We start from the raw sequence: 22,896 nt of genomic DNA, 5'->3' as shown, positions 1-22,896 counted from the left end.
TACATCCTGATTATGTAGCCACCTGGACAGCTTGTCCATTTCGAAGAGTTTGGTCTTCCATTTTTCCACTGTTGCCATTGTCCGTTGTCTCCAATATTTCACAAATAATATCCTGGCTGCTGATCCCATATATTAAAAAATAGTCTCATATTCTTTTGAAATTTGTTTATGAATAAGACCTAATAGAAAGATTGCAGGATCTAAAACTATTTTGATGTTTCAATATATTTTCCATTATTTTGTGTATTTATCTCCAATATTGTTTAGTTGGTGGGCATAACCACTACATATGGAAAAAAGAGTCACCTGCTGTATTACATTTCCAACAAATGTTCTTTTTCTTAGGTTGGATTTTCTCTAGTTGTTCTGGCATCATATACTTACTTGAGGGACGTCATCTCTAATTTAATTGCCATGGTTGAATGCTATGCAATGCTGGGATTTGTAGTTTGGCGAAGCAGCAGCATTCTTTGGTGGAGAAGGCCCAAGACCTTGTAATACAACACCTTGGAGTGTAAACTTATTTTGTAAAGTACACACGCAGAGGAGATAGGGAAAAATAAACCCAAGGTTAGAATAATTCCCCAGTCTAATACACATTAAAATAAATGAAAAGAAGTATTCTCTCATGTTTCACCACATCTATGGTGTGGTGAACCTCTGAGAATGCCTACCATAGATCCCTCTTGTCCTTTGCTGAACGTAGCATTTGTTGGATTTTCTTGGTGGGTTTGTAGATTGTTTGTATGTTGTGTTTCCTCATCAGCTTCCCTATGCGGTCAGTGGTTCCCTTGACAAGAGGGATCCTCTCACCTCTGCAGGAGTCTACCGCATACCATGCAGCTGTGGACAAGTCTACATAGGGACCACCAAACGCAGCGCCCAGACACGCATCAAGGAACATGAAAGGCACTGCAGACTACTTCAACCAGAGAAGTCAGCCATAGCAGAGCACCTGATGAACCAGCCAGGACACAGCATATTATTTGAGAACACAGAAATGCTGGACCACACCAACAACCACCATGTCAGACTACACAGAGAAGCCATTGAAATCCACAAGCATGTGGACAATTTCAACAGAAAGGAAGAGACCATGAAAATGAACAAAATCTGGCTACCAGTATTAAAAAACTCTAAAATTATAACAGCTAAACAACAGAGAGGAAAAAACCAGGCACAGATTAACACCTCCCAGCAGCAGATTTTTCCCAGGCGCAGGCAGGCCTTCAAATGCTAATGAAGGTGACCAGCTGAACATTCACACCTAACTGCAGCAGGGAAGAGCTCCTTGCCCCACCCCAGCCATTCCACAGATATATATAAACCCATTGTCCTAATTCCAACAGACCTCTACCTCTGAGGATGCTTGCCATAGATGCAGGCGAAACGTCAGGAGAAATGCCTCTAGAACATGGCTCTATAGCCCGAAAAATCCCACAAGAACCTAGTGATTCCAGCCATGAAAGCCTTCGACAATACATAAAACATTTATATTCCACCCTTCTCACCCTGAAGGAGACTCAGGGCGGAGCACAGGATATATACAGCAAACATTCAATGCCAGGACAAGATATCATTAGATGCATACATAAACATTAAAAAACATTTGTCTCAATATTAAAATGCACTGTTTTAAAACCGTCTTGATCGTCTGCGTCTAATTTAATTGCCCTGGTAAGGTATCACTGCTATAATACACTCTTGCACTACTTTAACTCTCCAAAGCTCTAGGTGCTCTTACTGCCTATTACAGGGAAAACCAGCTGATCCCTAACCCATCTAAAACACAGACATGTGCTTTTCATCTCAAGAACAGACAAGCATCCCGAGCTCTGAAGATCACCTGGGAAGGAATCCCACTGGAGCACTGCAGCGCACCCAAATACCTGGGAGTCACTCTGGACTGTGCTCTTACCTACAAGAAGCATTGCCTGAACATCAAACAAAAAGTGGGTGCTAGAAACAATATCATATGAAAGCTGACTGGCACAGCCTGGGGATCACAACCAGACAAGACATCTGCCCTTGCGCTGTGCTACTCTGCTGCTGAGTACGCATGCCCAGTGTGGAACACATCTTACCACACCAAAACAGTGGATGTGGCTCTTAATGAGACATGCTGCATTATCACGGGGTGTCTGCGCCCTACACCACTGGAGAAATTACACTGCTTAGCACCACCTGACATCTGCCGGGAAGTAGCAGCCAATAGTGGAATGCCCAAGGCAGAGACATCTCCAGCTCATCCCGTTTGGGTATCAGCCAGCACATCAACGACTTAAATCAAGAAATAGTTTTCTAAGATCTACAGGGACACTCGCTGGAATGCCTCAGCAAGCGAGAGTCCAAAAGTGGCAGGCTCAAACCCAGAACCTCAATCAATGGCTGATACCGAATGAGAGACTCCTTCCTGGGCACACAGAAAACTGGGCGACTTGGAAGGCGCTGAACAGACTGCGCTCTGGCACCACGAGATGCAGAGCCAACCTTCAGAAATGGGGCCACAAAGTGGAATCCTTGACATGCGAGTGTGGAGAAGAGCAAACCACTGACCACCTGCTGCAATGCAACCTGAGCCCAGCCACATGCACCATGGAGGACCTTCTTGCAGCAACACCAGAAGCACTCCAAGTGGCCAGACACTGGTCAAAGGACATTTAATCAACTACCAAACTCGCAAATTTTGTATTTTGTCTGTTTGTTTTTTTTTTTTTTTGTTCTGTTAGAAATGTAATACAATTGACTGGTTGCCCTGACACGACGAATAAATAACCACTTTAACTGCCTCGGCTCAATGCCATCGAATTATGGGAGTTGTAGTTTGGAGAGGCACCGGCTCCCTTTGGGAGAGAAGGCTGAAGATCTCTCCTCCGCCTGCCCTCTTCTCTCCTTTTGGAACGACGGCGAATCCTCCCGCCAAAAGCCCTCCTCCGCGGTGATTGGTCGGCCTCTCAGCCAACGGGAGGGCTGTCTCTGACACTCGACGCGGGGGGAGGGGAGAGCAGGCGTGCTCGGCGCGTGCGGGGGACGGTAGACGTTGCGAGGGGCGGCGTGGTGCGCACGCGCGGGCGAGGGAGGGCGGGAGGGAGAGCGCGCGAGGCTCGTCCCTTCTAGGGAGGGGGAAAGCGCCGCGCGAGACGTGGGGCTGCGAGTGGGCCAGCAGCACCGGGAGGAGCCGAAGCAGGAGCAGCAGCAGCAGCAACAGAGCAGGAGGAAGGGAGGAAAGGAGCCGCCCTGCAGCCAAGGTGCGGGAAGGCGCGCGCGCTTGGGACCTCCTCGGCCAATCCGGAGGGGAAATTGGGAAGAGGCACGCGCTGGGGCAGGCAGGCAGGGAGGGAGGGCGAGGGCTGGAGCAGCCAACGGGCAGGCGCCTCTCTGCCTCGGGAAGTGTCGCGCCTCCAGTCAGCTGCAGCCTTTCTTTCTCTCCTGCTTCTTTGCCTGATCCAGGGCATCCAAGTGAAGTCATTCATAGATATATATTTGGGCATATCTATCTATCTATATATATATCATAATAAATTGTATGTATACACACACTTTTAGTAGCCTATATTCATCTATCTATCTATCAATATAATGGTATAGTACAATATAGTAATATATAATACTGGTATTGTACTATGCTAATAATATAATATGTTGTGTGTGTGTGTATATATATATATACACATATAACATAATAAATTATATGTATACACACACTTTTAGTTGCCTATATTCATCTACCTATCTATCAATATAATGGTATAGTACAATCTAGTAATATAGAATACTGGTATTGTACTATGCTAATAATACGATACGTTGTGTATATATATATATCTTGTAAGCCCTGCTGAGTCCCCTTCGGGGTGAGAAGGGTGGCATATAAATGTAAATAAATAAAAGATGTCTACATTTGTACTTATAGTAGGCTCTCAGTTAACTGGCATGGGATTGGTAGGTGCAGGATCCATGTCATTTTTGGTTGCTTGAGAGTGGCTATTCAAATAGGCCTAATAGCATATCCCATGCTATACCATGCTGTAAACACAGTATTGACTTGATGTTGAAGTACTGTGATTAATAGGCCTGGGCAAACTTGGGCCCTCCAGATGTTTTGGACTTCAACTCCCAAAATTAGGCTAAGGAATTGTGGGAGTTGAAATCCAAAACTCCTGAAGAGCCCAAGTTTGCCCAGGCTTGGATTAAAAGGAAGTAACTTAATGTGACACAGATTTACTATATTATAAAAATAACTTTTTTTATTTAAAGTATTACTTTGATTTTTTTTTTGCTTGAGAGTTCCAGTTGCTTGAGTTCCTGTTAACTGGGAGTCTGTGCATTTATGTATATGAATGTACAGCAGGCATGGGCAAACTTTGGCCCTTGAGGTGTTTTGGATTTCATCTCCCACAATTCCTAGCAGCCTCAGGCCCTTTCCTTTTCCTCCTCAACTGCATAAGCAGGAAAGGGCCTGAGGGTGTAAGAAATTGTAGGAGTTGAAGTCCAAACCACCTAAAGAGCCAGCGTTTGCCCAGGCCTGATCTATAGGGTGTCCATAAAGTCTCTTTACCCTTAAAAAATATTGCAAAGGCATTTGATGGGATATTTTAATCAGATTTGTTCTAGGTACTCATTGGTTACCAAAGTTTTTTTAATCACATTGCATTTGTGTATTTCAGGTAACCTTTCAATGAAAGAGGTACTGTTAAATGAAAAGAGCCACTAAAAATGGCTACTCCTCAAAAGTAATTTTTTAAATAGTAAAGAGACTTTACGGACACCCTGTATATATAGTAGCCTCCATATATGTGTGTGTGTGTGTATGTGCAAGCTACATATATATGTGTGTGCGTGTATGTGTGTTGTTTGGTAACTTGCACTGAGTTGTTTATTTCCTGTGATCTTCTGTAAACATGTATACAAAATGAATTAGATAAAATTTCACTGCTTCTGATACTTTCTTCTGAATCTTTTGGGCACTTTGGAAAACCTCTTCTGAGGGCCCTTCCACACAGCCCTATATCCCAGAATATAAAGACAGAAAATCCCACAATATGTGCTTTGAACTGGGTTATCTGAGTCCACACTGCCATATATTCCAGTTTGGACTGGATAGCCCACGAAGTCTCTTGCAACTCAATGATTCTATGAAGACCTCTCAACCTCTGAGGATGCCTGTCATAGATGCAGGCGAAATTTCAGGAGAGAATGCTTCTAGAACATGGCCATACAGCCTAAAAAACCCACAACAACCCAGTGATTCCAGCCATGAAAGCCTTCCACAATACATTCTATGAAAATGGATAATGTGGGATTTTATTCAGCTGTGTGGAAGGGGCCTAAGTCTCATTGATTAATGTGGTGGAAGAGTACTGCTGATGGAGTTTGGCAGAGTAAGCCTTGAAGGGCATTAGGAGAAGAGGAAGACTACATTCCAGGTGGATGGGCTGTAATCAGGGAAGCCATGGCCCTGAGTCTGCAGGGCTGCTGAGGATGGGGTGGCTTAGAGGCCTCTTCTTCATAGAGTTGCCATAAGTCGACTTGAAGGCAGTTAACAACAACAGAGTAAAACTTGCAGAGGTCTTTCCTGTGCCCAAGTGTGTAGGTGAGGTCTAAATTTAAAGTACATCACCAGGTCTGCATGCTTATTTATTTATGTATTTTTAACTCAGTGGGACTTAAAACGTGCATATAAGGGAAGAATAGTGCTTACGGCTACTTTCCAAAGACTGTATTTTCTTTACAGAAATCTGGCCCCTGGCAAAGGAAGGGAGGCTCTGCTGCCATGAGCCCTCCGGCAGCAAGCCCCAAAATCCTGTACCGAAATTCCCGCCTCCTCCGCATGGTGTTTCTGCAGCTTCATCGCCAACAGAGAGCCGATTTATTTTGCGATGTTGTCCTGCAAGCAGAAGGTAATTGTCTTTAAACTAAAAGAGGTCCTGGCAAAGGTGCTACAAAATACTAAATATCTGGATGTTTATATATTCTGTTCCATGATCAGTATCTTAAGAAAATTTGGACTTCTGATACACAGAATACTGATAATGAATCCTAAAAAAGGTTATTGGGTTTTTTCAAGGTATTGAATTATATCTTGGCTGTACAGATATTGCTAATCTTAATTAGTGTGGTGATGATCACAATCATGAAATAAAGCACAGGTATTAAGTATGGGCAGGATTTTGTCAAACAAGATCAAGGAACAAGGTTGTGAGAAAGGCGGTATATGAATATATCAAATAAATAAATCCCCCCAATTATATTTTACTTCGTACAGTTCTACCAAAAATCAATGTATTATATATAACAGCCTTAACATTTGTACATAGATTGTGTGATACATTCCACTTTCATTCAACAGGTTGTTGACATAAGTCTTCTTATATACATCCTTTTAAAAAACTAACATTTAATTAATTTTTTAAATATTAAAGCTACCCATGTTGCCCACCCCTTCTCCCTCCCTCCCGCTGCATATTTATTCTATACTATTATCTTTAACTGTGTGCATACTTTTCTTAATTTCTGTAAGATGCTTATGTTGGCTTCCCCTTTAAAAAAATTTAAATTTCAAATTATAACAAACATAATAGGAGACGATAGTCAAGAAGATAAAAGATAAAATAAAGAACAAATGGACGACATATATAGAATGGGTTTAAAAAAGCAGCTTTGAATCTCAGTTGAGATAAAAGCATGATTTAAGTAAATATGGTGATGATAATAGTTGTAGAATATGGTGAATAAATGTCTTAGGCGTCTGCTTCTGGTGTCATGGTTTGGCTTTGAAATAATAACTGCTTCCGAACACATGTACAGTTCTCTTCCTCGGCTCTGTATGATCACAACCCATTTCAAATCATCTGATAGTAAAGAGGGATTTTCAATGCAAAGGGTATGACTTTGTGTAGAGATAGTCCCTGGAATCTTTTTTTTAACCAGTGGTGGGAATTGTGTGGCTCTTCAGCTGTCGTAGTACAACTCCCAACATTCTGAAGACTGATGGTTTCACAGAAGGTTTGCAGTGGAGTGTGAGTAGTTTTTGTTGGGTGAGTGGGCTTATTAACAAAAGACCCTCCTCATAAATGTACAGCAGAGTAACTTAGCAGCAGCAGCAGCGTGACCCAGCACCAGTAGCCCAAAATGATAAAAAGAACAATTTTATCTCTTCCTTTGGTGGCTTTTCTTTATAGCAAAATAATATAGTTGAACTATTTACAAGAACAAGATTTCCATAACACAAATAATGTTCTTTATACTTCCTTCTTTGCTTCCACGCCGGGCTTCTTTCTTATATAGATAAACAGCTTTGCTCTCATAGGGCCTCCTTTTACACCAAACGTATACAGGAGCTTCACACACGAGGTCTTCAATGTGGGGCTTCTTCTCACTGAAGCTTCTCACACACCAGGCCTTCTCAAACCGAGGCCTACTAACACCAAGGCCTTTCTCCCACTGGGGTGAACTAACACTGAGGCCTTCTTATACTGAGGCCTACTAACACACGGAGGCCCTTCTTCCACAGAGACCTCTCCCACACAGACTGAGGGCTACTAAGCTGCTTATATTGAACTGCAGCTTTTGTTGAGTCATTGTATCCATTTAACCCTTTTGGTGCATGACTCACATTTTGTAATTAAAAATACCTAGTTAATATTTAATATTTCGGACAGTTTTGCACATTCAGATTTAGACTGGTACTCATAATCTCATGCCTCTGGTTATGCTAGGTAGGGCTGATGGATATTGAAGTCCAGGAGCATCTGGAATGCCACAATTGGCCATCTTGGTGCACAGGAGTATGTAATGGATGCAACTGGCAAAATCCAACCAAACCTAAGAACTTTGAAGTCCTGTTACTTCTTTCAGTTGAACAGACCAGCGGATGTCTAACTGTTTTGTTGAAAATAAGTGAGACTTTTCTTTGGCTAGGCCATACCTAGGCTTTTAACACATGTGCACCTCCAGTACTAGTGGAGTAGCCTTTCCCAACATGGCACATTCCACTTGTGTTGAATGACAACATCCATCCCCAAGATATGAATAGTGACTGTAGTCCAACAACTCTGGAGACCCTCAAGTTGGAGACCAGGGTAGGATAAGTACATGTTGTTAGCATATTAAATAACTTTTCTTGACTTACAGTAAAGGTACAGATTCTTATCTATAAAGCCCTAAACGGTTTGGGACCTTTGTGACTGCATCTTTCTCCGTGAACCAGCCCAAACCCTTCGATCTTCGGGTGAGGCCCTCCTTTCGTCCTTGCCAGTCTCTCAGACTCGCCTTGTGGATACAAGGGAGAGAGCCTTCTCCTCTGTGGCCCCCCCAACTCTGGAATTCATTACCCAGAGAGATTAGAAAAGCCCCTACCTTGGAAACCTTTAAAAAGTGTCTTAATACCTGGCTTTGCTGTCGCGCTTTTGAAGAGTAGCCACATAATTTTATGCTAGTGCTCCCCCAAGGTTCTTGTCCCAGGAGTCCCCCCCCCCTCCATGTACGAAGGTTTGATTATTTTCCTATCTCTCTATGAGTTCTCTCTTACAATTAGTTCTGCCCCCTTATCTCACCCAGAGTTTTTAAATCATTTTATGTACATGCGGCCTGCCCTTTGTCTTTCTGTCATTAAGTTTAGTTCCTATGTTCTGTGTATATTATTTTATATGCTTTGATGTTTTATATCTTAATGTTATGTTGTTTATTTTATTGCAATTTGTATTGTTATATTGTAATTTTTGTTCGGGCTTAGCCCCATGTAAGCCGCTCCGAGTCCCCTTTGGGGAGATGGTGGCGGGGTATAAATAAAGATTATTATTATTATTATTATTATTATTATTATTATTTCCCTGACATTGAGTCTAGTCGTGTCCGAATCTGGGGGGTGTGTGGTGGTGGTGGTGCTCATCTCCATTTCTAAGCCAAAGAGCCAGGGTTGTCCAAAGACAGCTCCAAGGTCGTGGCTGGCATGACTTCAAGGGAGTGCCATTACTTTCCTGCCAGAGTAGTACCTATTGCTCTACTCACATTTGGATATTTTCGAACTGCTAGGTTGGCAGAAGGTGGACATACAGCGGGAGCTCACCCCGTCCCACGGATTCGAATCACCGACCTTCTGCAAGTTCTGCAGCTTAGTGATTTAACCCACTGCGCGACCACAACCCCTGATTGATAGCATACCTGCCCACAAATATGAACACAAATCCATTAAAAATTGTCCTAGGTAGTCCACACTAAACAGTAAGCTAATTTTGTACTAAGGAAAGTCTGTGCATGCACATGGGCTCAAACAAAAGTACTGTATATCCTATCCTGCCCAATGAATTGCAGGAGCAAAGTGTCTTCACAACTGAGAGGCAGAGTGAGTGATATTTTAAATTAATAGCACTTTCAGAAGCAATTGTGGAAGCAAGTTAACTGCTTCACTGAGCTGCCCACCCCCATGGATTATAAATTATCTCAAATAATATAATATACTATAGTTGTGAAATTGGACCATTTTGGAGCATCCCATAGAGACCATTCTGTGTTTTGAAGGCAGATACCAGTAGATACAGTAACTGATAATGACACTGTTGTTTGCAGGACAAGCTGTTCCAGCACACTGTTGCATCCTGTCAGCCTGCAGCCCCTTCTTCACGGAGCGCTTGGAACGAGAAATGCCCCCCAAAGGACACAAAGTGGTGCTGGAGATCCGAGGCCTCAAGATCGGAACGCTGCGTAAACTGGTCGATTTCCTCTACACTTCTGAAATGGAGGTGTCTCGGGAGGAAGCCCAGGATATTATTGCAGCTGCGCGGCAGCTTCAGGTGTCAGAGCTCGAGTCGCTTCAGCTGGAGGGAGGGAAGTTAGTCAAAAGGTCGCTGGGCCCACGGTTAAATCGTAACTGCTTGCAGCTCTCCAGTCCAGTATTCAGTCCAGAGGCAAGCTTGATGCAGTCTCCTGCCGTCTCTGCTGGTGGCTCCTTGACTTCCTTGGTGGTTGCACGCAAGCAACGTGCAGCAGCGAAACTTCCATGCAGCAAAGATAACAATAATGGTGCTGGCCAGAAAGAGGCAAAGAAGCAAAAACCTATGGCAGCAATTCTAAGTTGTGACAAACAAATGCCTAAGGACCCAACAGTTCCTGCTGATCAGTTGCGAATAAAAGGCAAAAAACGTGCAGCAAGTATGTTGAAAAATACATCAGGTAATGATGAGGCTGACAATCTGCAGACAGAGGAAACTGGGAATGGAGAAAAGCAAGGGGCAGTGAGCTCCCAGGAGACAAAAAAAATCAAGATCAGCCGCTCAAAGCTCTCTATTCAGCCTTCTCCCGTGCCCTGTCCAACCAAAAACCATAGCACCATGGCACCTAGCAAGTCCTCAGTGTCTGCCAGGCGGCTTTGGAGACAGAAGATTCCCCCTAGTAAGGATGGAGCCAAAGAGAGGGAAGACACCTGCCATTTCCGGAGCCCCTCTCTTGTTCCTAAGACTGCGAAAGGCAGGAAGCGCAATGTCAGTGAATCAGCTCCTAGCTCCAACCTTCCTCCTGAGGCAGGACAGGTTGGCCGGGTGAAGCTCCGGAAGGTTGTCAATGGCGGCTGCTGGGAAGTGGTGCAGGAATCGTTCGCAAAGCCCACAGGAGGAGCAAACACTGTGTATGTTTTTCAGGACAAGGACCCCCAGTCTCAGCTCCACTGTCCCAAGGCAGAGAGAGTTGATGCACAAGAACCAGCCAGCTCTCCTAAACTTCCTGCAAAACAGAAGGCCTCACCTTATAGCGAAAAGAACCTGGCGGAAGAGGATAAAAGCAAAGAGGTGTTGGGTGAAGCAGATGTTGCAACCTCTTATGAACTCAGTGTGTTTGAGCTAGAACACCTGACTGAGGATGAACAGTATGGTAGTGTGGCTTCAAATGGAGAGTTGGAGCACATGTTGGATTTGCTTCTGGCAGATGACGATACTCTTGGGGACTCCCAAGGCACTGCTGCTCCAGGTACTGCAAATGTATCGGGCCTTTCATTAGGAGAAAAAAAGAGTCCGTTGGGAACTGTAGATGAAGAAAAAGACAAGTCTTCCACAGATGCGTCAGTGTGTCAGCCATTGGTTAAGTCTGAAGATAGGCCCCTAAAAACAGAGCAGGAGGCTCCTAATCTAGAAATTGATGAAGAAACTCATGGCTCAGGGAATGGGCTCCTCTTGACAAACTCCGTTCTTGATCCCCTTCCTCTTGTGGCAGCTGAACCAGGTCATGAGAGTTCGGCCTTGTGCAAAGCAGCTTCTCTGCCGGAGCTAGACGACTGGACAGAACCCGAACACCAATTGACTGCCTTAGAAAATGACACTGGCAGGTTTTCTGAGGCTTTGGCAGCTGTTTCGGCAGGTAACAAGGACCAAGGGCTGCCGCCTCATGGAGTGGGAATCTCAGGTACAGAAGCACAGTGGCCGACTCAAGTTGTGCGAAGGAATCCTTTGCAACACAGCTTGGACTGCAAGCTGCTACCCCTCTTAGCCAGCTTAGAAGAAGAAGAGCTGGAAGTTGGTGGGGTAGAAGAACTCTTTGTTAGCATTGAGTGTGTCCGGCCAGATCCCTCTCCAGTGTCTGAAACTGAAGTGGATGTTCTAAGCTAGTGGGGCAAGGAGTTGCCTTGACTGTCTATAGAGATATATAGGGCGCACTCAGTGCTTCCATTAAGCTCCATGGCAGGTAAATATGAAAGGAGCAGAGGAAAAACATGTATTCTGAGGTGTTTTAAGTTGAAGGGTATGTTTCCATTCCAATTCATGGATGGGGGTTATTTCATCATCACTCCTCATCCCAGTCTAATCATGGCTGTCAGATTTATGTCTGTTCGTATACGGTACACAGAAACATAGGTCTTCAAAAAGGAAGCCTACAGGCATTGCTTCTGTGAAGAGTACTGAAACTTCCACATATAGAAAGACTTCACTGTTTGCCAAGGGTTGTGCTTGTTAATTTGTGTTTTTATCTCTGCCTGAAATGAAGGCAGATCATAGAAATGCCTCACATTACATGCCACAATTGGTATGGATCTAGAACTCAGTGGATCAATCACTTTTGCTGTCTGAGTTTAAAAGGGTATTTGGGTCACACAGCAGGGTTATATCCAGCTATTCAAACTCCTGCACTTCCATTCATAGACTAACTGTAAAATGTTTTATTGGTTAGGTAGCTGGATGGCATTATTTCATGTATTCCTCACTGGTAGGGTGACTTTTTCCACTCTTGAGTGAGCTATAGAATTAACTCAGCAGTAGGACAGGGAAGAGAGACAGTGCCCTTGTTCCACTGATGCCACATACCTGCCTCCTTTCACTGAAGTCATTTAGGCACTTCAGAGCATCAGCACAAGTATTGTGACTCCATACTAAGGGTTTAATTTCTTTGTGAAGCACTGCCACATTTTGGGACCATATGTTAAAGCAATTGCTGGCTGGAGAAATCAAAGTTCCTTATGTAATGCACTACCATAGAAAATGCACTACCACAGGCAAGCTCCCTTGCCTTATTGCTTCTGTTAGATCTGGCCATTTGGACTCCCAACAGCTGGCCTACTGTACGGAGAAGCTGATGCAGTGGACAGTAGAGTATCTTATATAGAAAGTCCCTCCCAAGGGCTTTAAAATTAAATGAAAATTGCTTGTTTTTCATTGAAGCCATCTTCCTTGTGCTTACAGCTTCTTCAGAGAGGTGAACTGAGGTTCAGTGGCCCATACCTCCATGAAGCTCACAAGTGGGGAACAGACGATGAGTAGATGGTGCAGACAAGGATAAATGTTGAGTTGTGACTTGTTCAAATAAAGTTTAAGTTTTTTTGCGACTCTTACTTTTTGCAGACTCATTTCAACTTTGGGATTTGGCTCCGTCTCAGGGAACAGAGCTATGTGTGCTCAAATATGTAGCAAGAGATTAGCGGAGGATAGAGGAGGTTCTAACAGGCTCACTCTAGATATAGGTTTCTAATATTTAAAGCTAATCAATAGAAGCTACAGAAGAGTATTTTTTCGTGTCGGGAGTGACTTGAGAAACTGCAAGTCGCTCCTGGTGGGAGATAATTGTCCATCTGCAAGGACATTTCTCAGGGGATGCCTGGATGTTTGATATTTTACCATCCTTGTGGGAGGCTTTTCTCATGCCCCTGCATGGGGAGCTGGGGCTGACAGAGGGAGCTCAACCTGCTCTCCCTGGATTTGAACCGCCAACCTGTTTTGTCAGCAGTCCTGCTGGCACAAGGGTTTAACCCACCACCACCGAGGGCTCCAAATAAGAGTACATGCTAAGGGTTGTTTTTGTTTGATACACATTAAACAAGAAGATCAAGACCTCTGAAATCAGCAACTAGCTACACATTGCTTTATATGAAAAGTAGGGTTCAAGCTCTGAGGTAGTAGCGCTAAAACCATTCTTTATATTCCCAGACCCCAAACTATAACTTGTGTCGGCTAGAATGGGAAAGTTGAAAACATCTGGAAGAGCAAAAGTTGAGAACTGGTGGCCCAAGACCTTTAAATTCTGGGATCCCAGGGTTTTTTGTATATCTCCCCATAGGAGCTGCAGTCCTTTTCAGTTTGATATCACTAGAGCCAAATAGTCATTCTAAAGCAGGCATGGGGAAACTTCAGCCCTCCAGGTGTTTTGGACTTAGCGGAATTGTGGGAGTTGAAGTCCAAAGCACCTGGAGGGCCAAAAGTGTCCCCATGCCTGTTCTAAAGTGTAAGAAGCATACGCCAGTTCTGGCACTACGATACATAACTTTCCTTCCATTTGTTGTGGGTATGAAAATAAAATGCTAAATGAAGCTGAAAACAGCCCTTTCTTGTATCCTGCTGGCATGCCTTCATCTGTTGCTCTCTTTGCCTTCTTTATCCATAGGACTACTTTGTAAGAGTTACTGCCAAGTACGGGGGCTACTGGTATAAATTAAAGTTGTGACATTTAAAAAGGCAAGCATTATCATTTAAATCATGAAATTACAGCATGAGATCCGAACAGAGCTTGGAGCAATGAGGAGAAACATGAGCTGATCTGCTTTGAAGGCAAAAACATTTCCCTACCAAGAAACTAAGTGAGGCAACTTTCTTACAGAAAAGATCTTCCACCACTAGTCTAAAAAGCCACATCAGAACTTTTGACCATAAGAACAACTAAGAGAGATTGGCTCCATCCCTCCTGAGTTTTAGACACACTGTCAAGACCTATCCTTTAACCTAGGCATGGGCAAATGTTGGCTCTCCAGGTATTTTGGACTTCCACAATTCCTAACAGCCTACCAGCAGTTAGGAATTGTGGGAACTGAAGTCCAAAACGCCTGGAGGGCCAAAGTTTGCCCATGCCTGCTGTGGCCCAGTTTCTCAAACTTCTCCAGATGTTTTAAACTTAAGCTCCCACAGTTCCTAACAGCTGGTAAACTGGCTGGAACTTCTGGGAGCTGAAGTCCAAAACACCTGGAGGAGCAGATTTTGAGAAAGACTGCTCTCGCCTGATTCTAGTACTGCTTGGTTTATGCCTTTTTGGAGTGTGTGTGAAATAATAGATATGTTTATTGTATTTCTTCACAGATGCTCTGTTGGTATATTTCTGTGGGCAGAATTAAAAACAAGGATGACAGATGTTCAAGCTTTATTGGAAAACAAGGCTTACACTTTGCGAATTCTAAACAGTAAAAAAGCAAACATATTTTCAAGGGAAGTGAGGGCAACATGGGTCCATTTTTCTGTGGAGGAGGGCAATAGCTTCAGAGATGTGACTGGATTTGCTCCACTTGATCATATCCCATCATGAATGCTCCAACTCACAGAGGATGTGTGGATCCACAGCTTATGCTAATAAAAAAAATTACAGTAAATCACTAGCATATCTGTTATTCCCTTGTATTGGGTATTTTAGGAAACATTTTGAACAGGAGCATGAAAACTTGAAACTGCCTCAATGTTGAGGAAAAAGGCTTCTATTACAAAACGGAGACGTCAAGGCCTTGAAAGTTATCCTTAACTAGAAAGAAAGTAGGAGGACTACAGTTAAGGCTGTAGATAATTCAATCATGCATAATAATAATACTAATTATTCAATACTAATAATTCAACCATGCATAATAATAATAATAATAATATTTCTAGACTGCCCTCTCTCAATCCAAGAAGACATACTGCCTCATGACACTAGAGCATGGATCCACTTTAAACCCCTCCCTAAACTACAATCCCCAGGATTCTGCAGGAGGCAGCAACCAGATTTAAGGTTGACCCATGCTCTAGTGTGATGAGGTCCATAGTTAAGTAAAACGTAAGTAAACATTACAACAAATGCCCTAAAAGCAATTTAAAATACAGTTACATTAAAAATGGCTGGTGCCGATGTTCATTTAAAATGTATTGTGGCAGCCATATAGTACAAGCGGGACTAGCTAGCATTTGAAGTAGTTAAAGTGTCTTAGTCTTCCTCATTCCATACACTTAAGTGCTTAGGCACGTTTTTATACGTTTCTTAAAGGAGAGGAGAGTGGGGGCTGTTTTTACTTTAGGAAGAAAATTCCAGAGGTGAGGAGCAATCATGGAGAAGGCCCACTCTCTCGTTCCCACCAACCAAGCTTGAGACGGAGGTGGGACTGAGAGGAGGGCTTCCTCCGTTGACCGCAGTGCATGGGATGTTCTGTATAAGGAGATGCGATTAGACAAATAGCCTGTCTAGAGATGTTTCCCTATATGGCACACACAAAGAATGAGTTAACTGCCATAGAAGGAAATATTAGCTGCTACTTACTCCTAGCCTTCACTCACATCATCCAGAACCTCCCATTTGCTAGTACCTACACAGCACTCCTGAATGCAACAGAGACACAGGTTGGTGTGGATGAAGCATACTGAGCCAATAAACAATGCAATCTTTATGACCTCTTATAACTTTATTGATACATACTTCCACTTCAACAGTGAAGGTGGGTATCACTTCATTTCGCCTCTTGCGTGCCCTGATTTTTGATAAGGAAAGGCATTAGCAATAGAAAATTCACAGAGCCTTTTCTCCCTCTCCAGCTTGGCAACAAAACACACTGAAAACAAGGAATAGTAACAATTTGGGAGCTTGTACCAAGAAGGCTGTATCTCTCAAAATGCATAGACACTTTCAGTGGGAGTTAAAGGAAACCGTCTGGACCTACTCACCATCGGCAAGTCTTTCCTGGCTTTAGTCCAGGTTGCCCTTCAGGACCTCAACTACCTTGCTTGGTTCTGGGAACTTCAGCTTTCGCGGTGGACCCTTCTGGAGGCCGCTCCATAACTCTACCTCTAAGATCAAGAAAAGAAAATGAAAAGACATTGGGAGCATTTGTATGATGTGACTGCCAGCCAGTGGCAAATATGAAGCCAGAGAGGACATGTCCCTTTACTGCCTTGCTTGTATGGAGCACTACATATATTCACGGGATAGCTAACTATCTTTTTAGAGAAGTGGGCTAGCAACAACCAGGTGATAATTACATTTGAACTACTCTGGAATATTAATACCTTGTGGCTAACAGCCAAAGAGAAAAATAAAAACATGAAAGCCGTGGAGGTGCAATCACAAAGCTTATCACAACCACCTGACAAACTGCATGGAGAATGAGTGGGTCTGGATACCGTTGTGTGCCCTATTGCCCTGTGAGTAGATTTGTGGGCACTTCATCTAGCAGGCCAAATATCATGCCAAGAAACATTTATGAGACTCAATTTTACCTTCACTTAAAAAAATTGGTTGATTACAGAGACTTTACAATCTCTCACTCATGACAAAGACCCAAAGTGGTGTAATGGATGTTTGAGTCAAACTAAGACTTAGCAATCTATGTTTTGGTCCCCTTTGGGCCGTGATCTTTGGGAGAGACTCTTAGCCTGACTGGTTGTGAGGGGAAAGTGAGGTGGGGCAAGGAGAGCCATGCATGCCATGTGGCTTCATTGGAGGAAAGGAGTATTTTCAATATAACAATCCAGCAACAACTCTCTTACAATAGGCCACTTACTGGTGCCATCCTCTTTCACAAGAACAATCTCAAAGGTGTTCCTGCGGGGCTTCTCAGGATTAATTTCCACCACGATCTCAGAAAAGGCCTGTTGCAATGCCTCGCTAACAGCATCAGCATTGCGGCCAAAAACCCGTCAGCTTTTGCTGTAAGATGAAGGGAAAATGTTAAAACTTGAGTTTCTTTTTCTGAACATTTGACAACTTTCACAAAACCAAACAGACTCAAATCCGTCTGTGATTTCATTTCCTGGGGGAAAAGGGTTTATCTACCCTGAACTAGCACCTCCCATCTTTAGAATTCATCCTGTACCTTGCATTCCAATGTCTTAGTTTGTAAAATGTTTAAGACTGGAGAATGAGATTCATTTCAGGATACGGAAATTCTTACTCAAGTGGGTTGCTCTGAGTTTTCCGGGCTGTATGAGGCAAGTGTGAATGTTGCAACGAATCACCTCGATTAGTATTGAATAGCCTTGTAGCTTCAAAGCTTGGCTACTTCCGCCTGGGGGATTCCTTTGTTTGGAAGTGATTAGCTAGCCTTGATTGTTTTTTGTAGGGAATTTCCCTGTTTTTTGAGAGTTGCTCTTTATTTACTGTTCTGATATTAGAGTTTTTAAAATACTGACATAAAACAATCAGGGCCAGCTAGCACCTCCCAACAAAGGATCCCCCAGGAAGGAATCAGCCAGTCTTTGAAGCTGCAAGGGCATTCAATGTTAATCAAGGTGATCAATTGTAACATTCATACCTGCCTCATTCTTTCTCCCACCCCGGACATTCCATAGATATATAGACCCCACTTGCCTAGTTTCCAACAAACCTCACAACCTCTGAAGATACCTGCCATAGATGTGGGTGAAACATCAGGAGAAAATGCTTCTGGAGCATGGCCATGCAGTCCGGAAAGCTCACAGCAACCCAGTGATTCTGGCCATGAAAGTCTTCAATAATACAAATTCTTACCTAAGCTATACTTGTAATGTTTGATTGAAAGTTGATAATGAGCAGGCTGAAGGTTTTTTAAATGTCTTTACACAAAAGGAATCACAAATGACGTTAAAGCCATCTCAAGTGAGACAAAAGAAGGAAAAGTTGTCTAATTTTTAATTGCATTTTATTGTATTATAATTGTATTTTAACTTTTACACTCATTACACAAATAGGTTTTTTACTTTTTATATCCATACGTATATGCATTAACTTTGTTTTTAAAGTTTATTGTATTATGTCATGTCACTATTAGTCGCCTTGAGTCCCTATGGGATAAAAATAAAGTTAATACATTAGAGTCTTGCTTATCCAACATAAATGGGCTGGCTGAATGTTGGATAAGCAAAAATGTTGGATAATAAGGAGGGATTAAGGAAAAGCTTATTAAACGTCAAATTACATAATGATTTTACAAATAAAGCACAAAAATATCATGTTTTACAACAAATCGACAGAAAAAGCAGTCCAATACACAGTAATGTTATGTCGTAATTACTGTATTTACAAATTTAGCACCAAAACATTGCAATGTATTGACACAGTTGTGGATCCAGGTGAATGCAGACCGTTGAATAACACACAACGTTGGATGAGCGAAGGTTGGATAAGCGAGATGCTACTGTAATAATGATATCTCTAAAGGTAATGTGCATAGTCTAAACATTTTTAATTATTTAACTTTTTAATGTACAACCATTATTTCCCCCCTTATATGCAAATCTTTCAAATTACACAGTAATAGCACTAAAACAATTCACTCCAATGCTGTTATGGCTGCATCCAATGGAATCCCAGTTTAGGTAATTTAGACCAAGAGAGATGTAGTATCACACTGAGCTATAAATTCCAGAATTACACAGAACACAGAAATGGCAGCTGTAGTGGGATCCCGATGCTATAATTGGGTAGCATGAAAGGCACACAAGCGCAAATTAAAACACATCATTGATTCAAATAAAAAGTATCAGATTGTTAGAAATTGCCAGGCAGCAATCCTACCAATATTGCCAAGTTGCATCTTGCACGAAGCAACAAGGAAATGCTTGTTGGAAGCGGGTGCTCACCAATGCTCAATGGTCACACGAAGAGAGCCCAGTCCTTCCTGTGACTTCAGCTTCTTGGGCATCTCCTTCTCCGCTGCACCACTGTCCGCTCTTTCCACAGCAGCGGGTCCAGCGGCCTCTGCCTTCCTCTTCCGCTTTTTGGGGGGCATCCTATGCCAAATGAATCAGAAAGAGGCGTAAAAAGAAGAGGCAAGAGAGCAGGGGCCCTTTACAACAACAACAGAGTTTTCTGAACTATGTGATGTGACAACTTAGTAAAGCATTTCTCAAGCTGGGTCTGGACTCCATTTATGAGTCTGGCCAGTATATATCTGGAGTATTTCTATCCCATTCTTCAGTCACAATGGCTCTGACTGCCTACAAATACTTACCGAACTCATTCAATGCAGGAAAACTTTATGAAGAGTGCAAAACATACAAAACATGTCTCCTGTGTTATGTTAATAATGTAATATCATATATTGTATATGCATATATTTATAATATCATAATGAAATGCAATAGAATACTAATAATATATTATAAATATATATATTATATGTAATATTACTAATAATATTACAATATAATGGTATAATACAATATAGTAATAATTAATGCTGCTATTGTACTATAATAATAATAATAATAATAATAATGATATAATATAATGTATGTTTATATATCTTGTAAGCTGCTCTGAGTCCCCTTCAGGGTGAGAAGGGCGGCATATAAATGTCGTAAATAAATAATCGATATAAATAAAAATGTAATGTTTGTTTGTGGGATTAACATAACTCAAAAACCACTGGATGAATTGATACCGAATTTGGATGCAATACATATATCAGGCCAACAAGTGATCATCACTCATAAAAACACTGAAAAACTTTAAAAGCAAACAAAAAAAAACACATTACAACGCATGTGCAAAACCACATATATATACACAAACATACGTATGTCGCAGGTTCAAATCTGGGGAGCAACATGAGCTCTCGCTGTTAGCCCCAGTTTCTGCCAACCTAGCAGTTTCTAAAACATGCAAATGTGAGTATATCAATAGGTACCGCTCTGACGGGAAGGTAGCAGCGCTCCATGCAGTCAAGCCGGCCACGTGACCTTGGAGGTGTCTATGGACAATGTCAGGGAAAAACTTTACCTTTAACCTACACAAATATATACACACACAAAACACATATGCACAGACTGGGCCACAGTAAGTGTAACAGGGACAGCTAGTAAATAAAAAAAAAGTAAACACAATAGATGCAGAAAGAACAAAACCATGCAGCGCAAGAGAAGCCCAGAGCGCTGCCACACTGTAGAGTTAATACAGTTTGATAGTACTTGAACTGCCATGGCTAAATGCTATGGAATCCTGGGAGCTGTAGTTTTACAAGGTCTTTAGCCTTCTCTGCCAAAGAGTGCTGGTGCCTCTCTCAATTACGGATCCCATGAAGACCACAGTATTGGGTCGTGGCAGTTAAAGCGTTGTGAAACTGCATTGCTTCTACAGTGTAGCTGCACACCAAAATGTAAGAAGACAACAGACCTGACCTGGCCTCCTGCAGACAACCGCACAGCCCACGTGCAGCCCCTGCGGCCGAGGCAAGGAACTGGCCCTGCGGGCTCAACCATTTGTGGTGATAGGGGAGGTATGCAGGGAATAAAATTGAGAAAATCCACGGTAGGATAGAAAAGCCCAGAGAGCAGCTCTTCACGTTGAGCAGTGGAACGGCTCTTTGAGTATTTCTGCCTCGGATGCCATGAAATCTGAGTACGGTAAAATAAAAGATTATTTGGGGCCTTCCAAGTCTCCCCTCTTTGGCAACGTGGTTGCTGCCGTTTTCCAGTAGCTCTTTCAGAGGCCACACCAGCCAATCGCGTCGTCCGCCGAATCTCATCCGCCAATCAACGTCGCCCGGCTCTGTTTCAAGTCTCTGCGATGAACCCAAGCAGCAAGAAGCATCTTTCAACTTGCCATTCAAAATGTGTTCACAATTGCTGGGCAGGGGGTTTGAAGTGGAAGCACCAAGCACTGTCTGGTGATAATCCCTATGGAATCCAAGTGCTGGGAGAGTCCCCCAAGGGCCACTCTCTCCAACCCCATCCTGCCAGGAAGATACAATCAAAGCACTCCAGGCAGATGGCCATCCAGCCTCTCTTTAAAAACCTCCAGAGGAGGAGACTTCACCACACTCCTAGGCAGCAGCATGTTCCACTGGAGTAAAAATCAATGGAGGAGCCCCCGGTGGCGAAGCAGGTTAAACCACCTTGCTGACTAAAAGGTTGGCGGTTCGAATCCAGGGAGTAGGGTGAGCTCCCTCTGTTAGCCCCAGCTTCAGCCAACCTAGCAGTTTGAAAACATACAAATATAAGTAGATCAATAGGTATCACTCCAGCCGGAAGGTAATGATGCGCCATGCAGTCATGCTGGCCACATGACCTTGGAGGTGTCTATGGACAACACTGGCTCTTTGGGTTAGAAATGGAGATGAGCACCACCCCTCAGAGTCGGGCCCGACTAGACTTAATGTCAAAGGGAAACCTTTACCTTTAAAAGTCATTGGGGGAAGGAATGGAAGAACTCAGGAGGTAAGGACCCCATTGAAGATTGTTCCTTGCGAGCTGGAGACTATTTAAATACCTCGCCTTGCAGCACACGGTCAAAAGAAATGGCGAAGCTATTATTTTTTCTTTCTTGATTTTCTTCTCTGGGAAGAAAAGGATGGAAAGAAGGGAAGGGAGGCACACACTGCTGCCCAGACCTCTTTAAAGCTTTCTATAAATGTGGCAGTGTGCGTGCTGTAAAAAGCATTATTCTCAAGAGCACGGCTGCAGCTACATTAAAAGAGTCTATCTCAGGCATGGCCAAACTTGGGCCATCCAGGTGTTTTGGACATCAACTCCCACAATTCCTAACAACCTCAGGCCCTTTCCTTTCCCCCTTCAGCTGCTTAAGCTGAGGAAGGGGCATGAGGCTGTTAGGAATTGTGGGAGTTGAAGTCCAAAACACCTGGAGGGACAAAGTTTGCCCAGGCCTGGTCTATCCGATCAGATGGCCTGACTTGCTCCCTCCCTTTCTTCCTTCAAGATCCAATAAAAAACTTTCCTGTTTAGACAGACCTTTAGTGAAGGAAATGAAGTTGGAATGATAAGAAACACCACAAAGTGCAATATGATCTGAAATGATGCCACAAGAATGTGAATATTGTTAATGTGAATGCTGTTAAATTGTTGTTTTATGATGTTTTATACCATTATTGATGTATTTGTTGTTTTGGAGCCCAAGTGGCGCAGTGGGTTAAACTGCTGAGCTGCTGAACTTGCTGACCGAAAGGTCACCAGTTTGAATCTGGGGAATGGGGTGAGCTCCTGCCAACCTAGCAGTTCAAAAATATGCAAATGTGAGATTAACAGGTACCGCTCCGGCAGGAAGGTAACGGCATTCCATGAAGTCATGCTGCCCACATGATCTTGGAGTGACTATGGACAACGCCGGCACTTTGGCTTAGAAATGGAGATGAGCACCACTTCCCAGAGTTGGACACGACTGGACGTAATGTCATGGGAAAACTTTTACTTTTACCTAATTGTTGTTTACATGATTGTAATACTTTGTAAGCCACTTTGGATCCTGTGAGGGTTATTTGAGCTGGAACTCTCATTTAAAAAGAAAAATTAAAGGGGATGGTTTGGGGTCGTAACCCCCCCCCCCCCGCAAATTCAGTAGTCCCCCCTCACTCATTTGCCCAGTGGTTCTCAACCTGTGGGTCCCCAGATGTTTGGGTCTTCAACTCCCAGAAATCCTAACAGTTGGTAAACTGGCTGGGATTTCTGGGAGTTGTAGGCCAAAACACCTGGGGACCCACTGGTT

The 22,896-nt window shown here is 43.1% G+C and overlaps 2 protein-coding genes across 3 annotated transcripts; one reads left to right on the top strand and one right to left on the bottom strand.

Annotated features, from left to right (window-relative positions):
• The first annotated feature begins 3,095 nt into the window (after window positions 1-3,095).
• On the top strand, window positions 3,096-12,805 carry BTBD18 (BTB domain containing 18). Its single transcript, XM_060771674.2, has 3 exons — window positions 3,096-3,248; window positions 5,735-5,900; window positions 9,568-12,805. Exons 2-3 carry the CDS (start codon window positions 5,774-5,776, stop codon window positions 11,592-11,594), a joined length of 2,154 nt encoding a protein of 717 aa, XP_060627657.2. The 5' UTR covers window positions 3,096-3,248; window positions 5,735-5,773; the 3' UTR covers window positions 11,595-12,805.
• Window positions 12,806-14,587: 1,782 nt separating this feature from the next.
• On the bottom strand, window positions 14,588-20,938 carry SELENOH (selenoprotein H). Of its 2 annotated transcripts, none has more exons than XM_067461774.1 (5): window positions 20,577-20,938; window positions 19,038-19,187; window positions 16,982-17,127; window positions 16,146-16,268; window positions 14,588-14,807 (listed from the first exon to the last, which is right to left on the bottom strand). In XM_067461774.1, exons 1-4 carry the CDS (start codon window positions 20,921-20,923, stop codon window positions 16,168-16,170), a joined length of 744 nt encoding a protein of 247 aa, XP_067317875.1. In that variant the 5' UTR covers window positions 20,924-20,938; the 3' UTR covers window positions 14,588-14,807; window positions 16,146-16,167. The 2 variants fall into 2 exon arrangements, with proteins under 2 accessions (XP_067317875.1, XP_060627666.2); XM_060771683.2 differs by having other exon boundaries at window positions 20,572-20,674.
• Between the last annotated feature and the right edge of the window lie 1,958 nt (window positions 20,939-22,896).

This window comes from Anolis sagrei, chromosome 1 (genome assembly GCF_037176765.1).
Source record: "Anolis sagrei isolate rAnoSag1 chromosome 1, rAnoSag1.mat, whole genome shotgun sequence".
Taxonomy (NCBI): Eukaryota; Metazoa; Chordata; class Lepidosauria; order Squamata; family Dactyloidae; genus Anolis; species Anolis sagrei.
The sequence above is the reverse complement of the archived record's forward strand: the minus strand, read 5'-3'. Positions and strand labels throughout refer to the sequence as shown.

Excerpts from the sequence above, each read along its gene's own strand:
- BTBD18 (XM_060771674.2), top strand. The coding sequence starts at position 5,774 with ATGAGCCCTCCGGCAGCAAGCCCCAAAATCCTGTACCGAAATTCCCGC. Across the intron at positions 5,901-9,567 it reads TGTTGTCCTGCAAGCAGAAG|GACAAGCTGTTCCAGCACAC; the intron begins GTAATTGTCTTT and ends TGTTGTTTGCAG.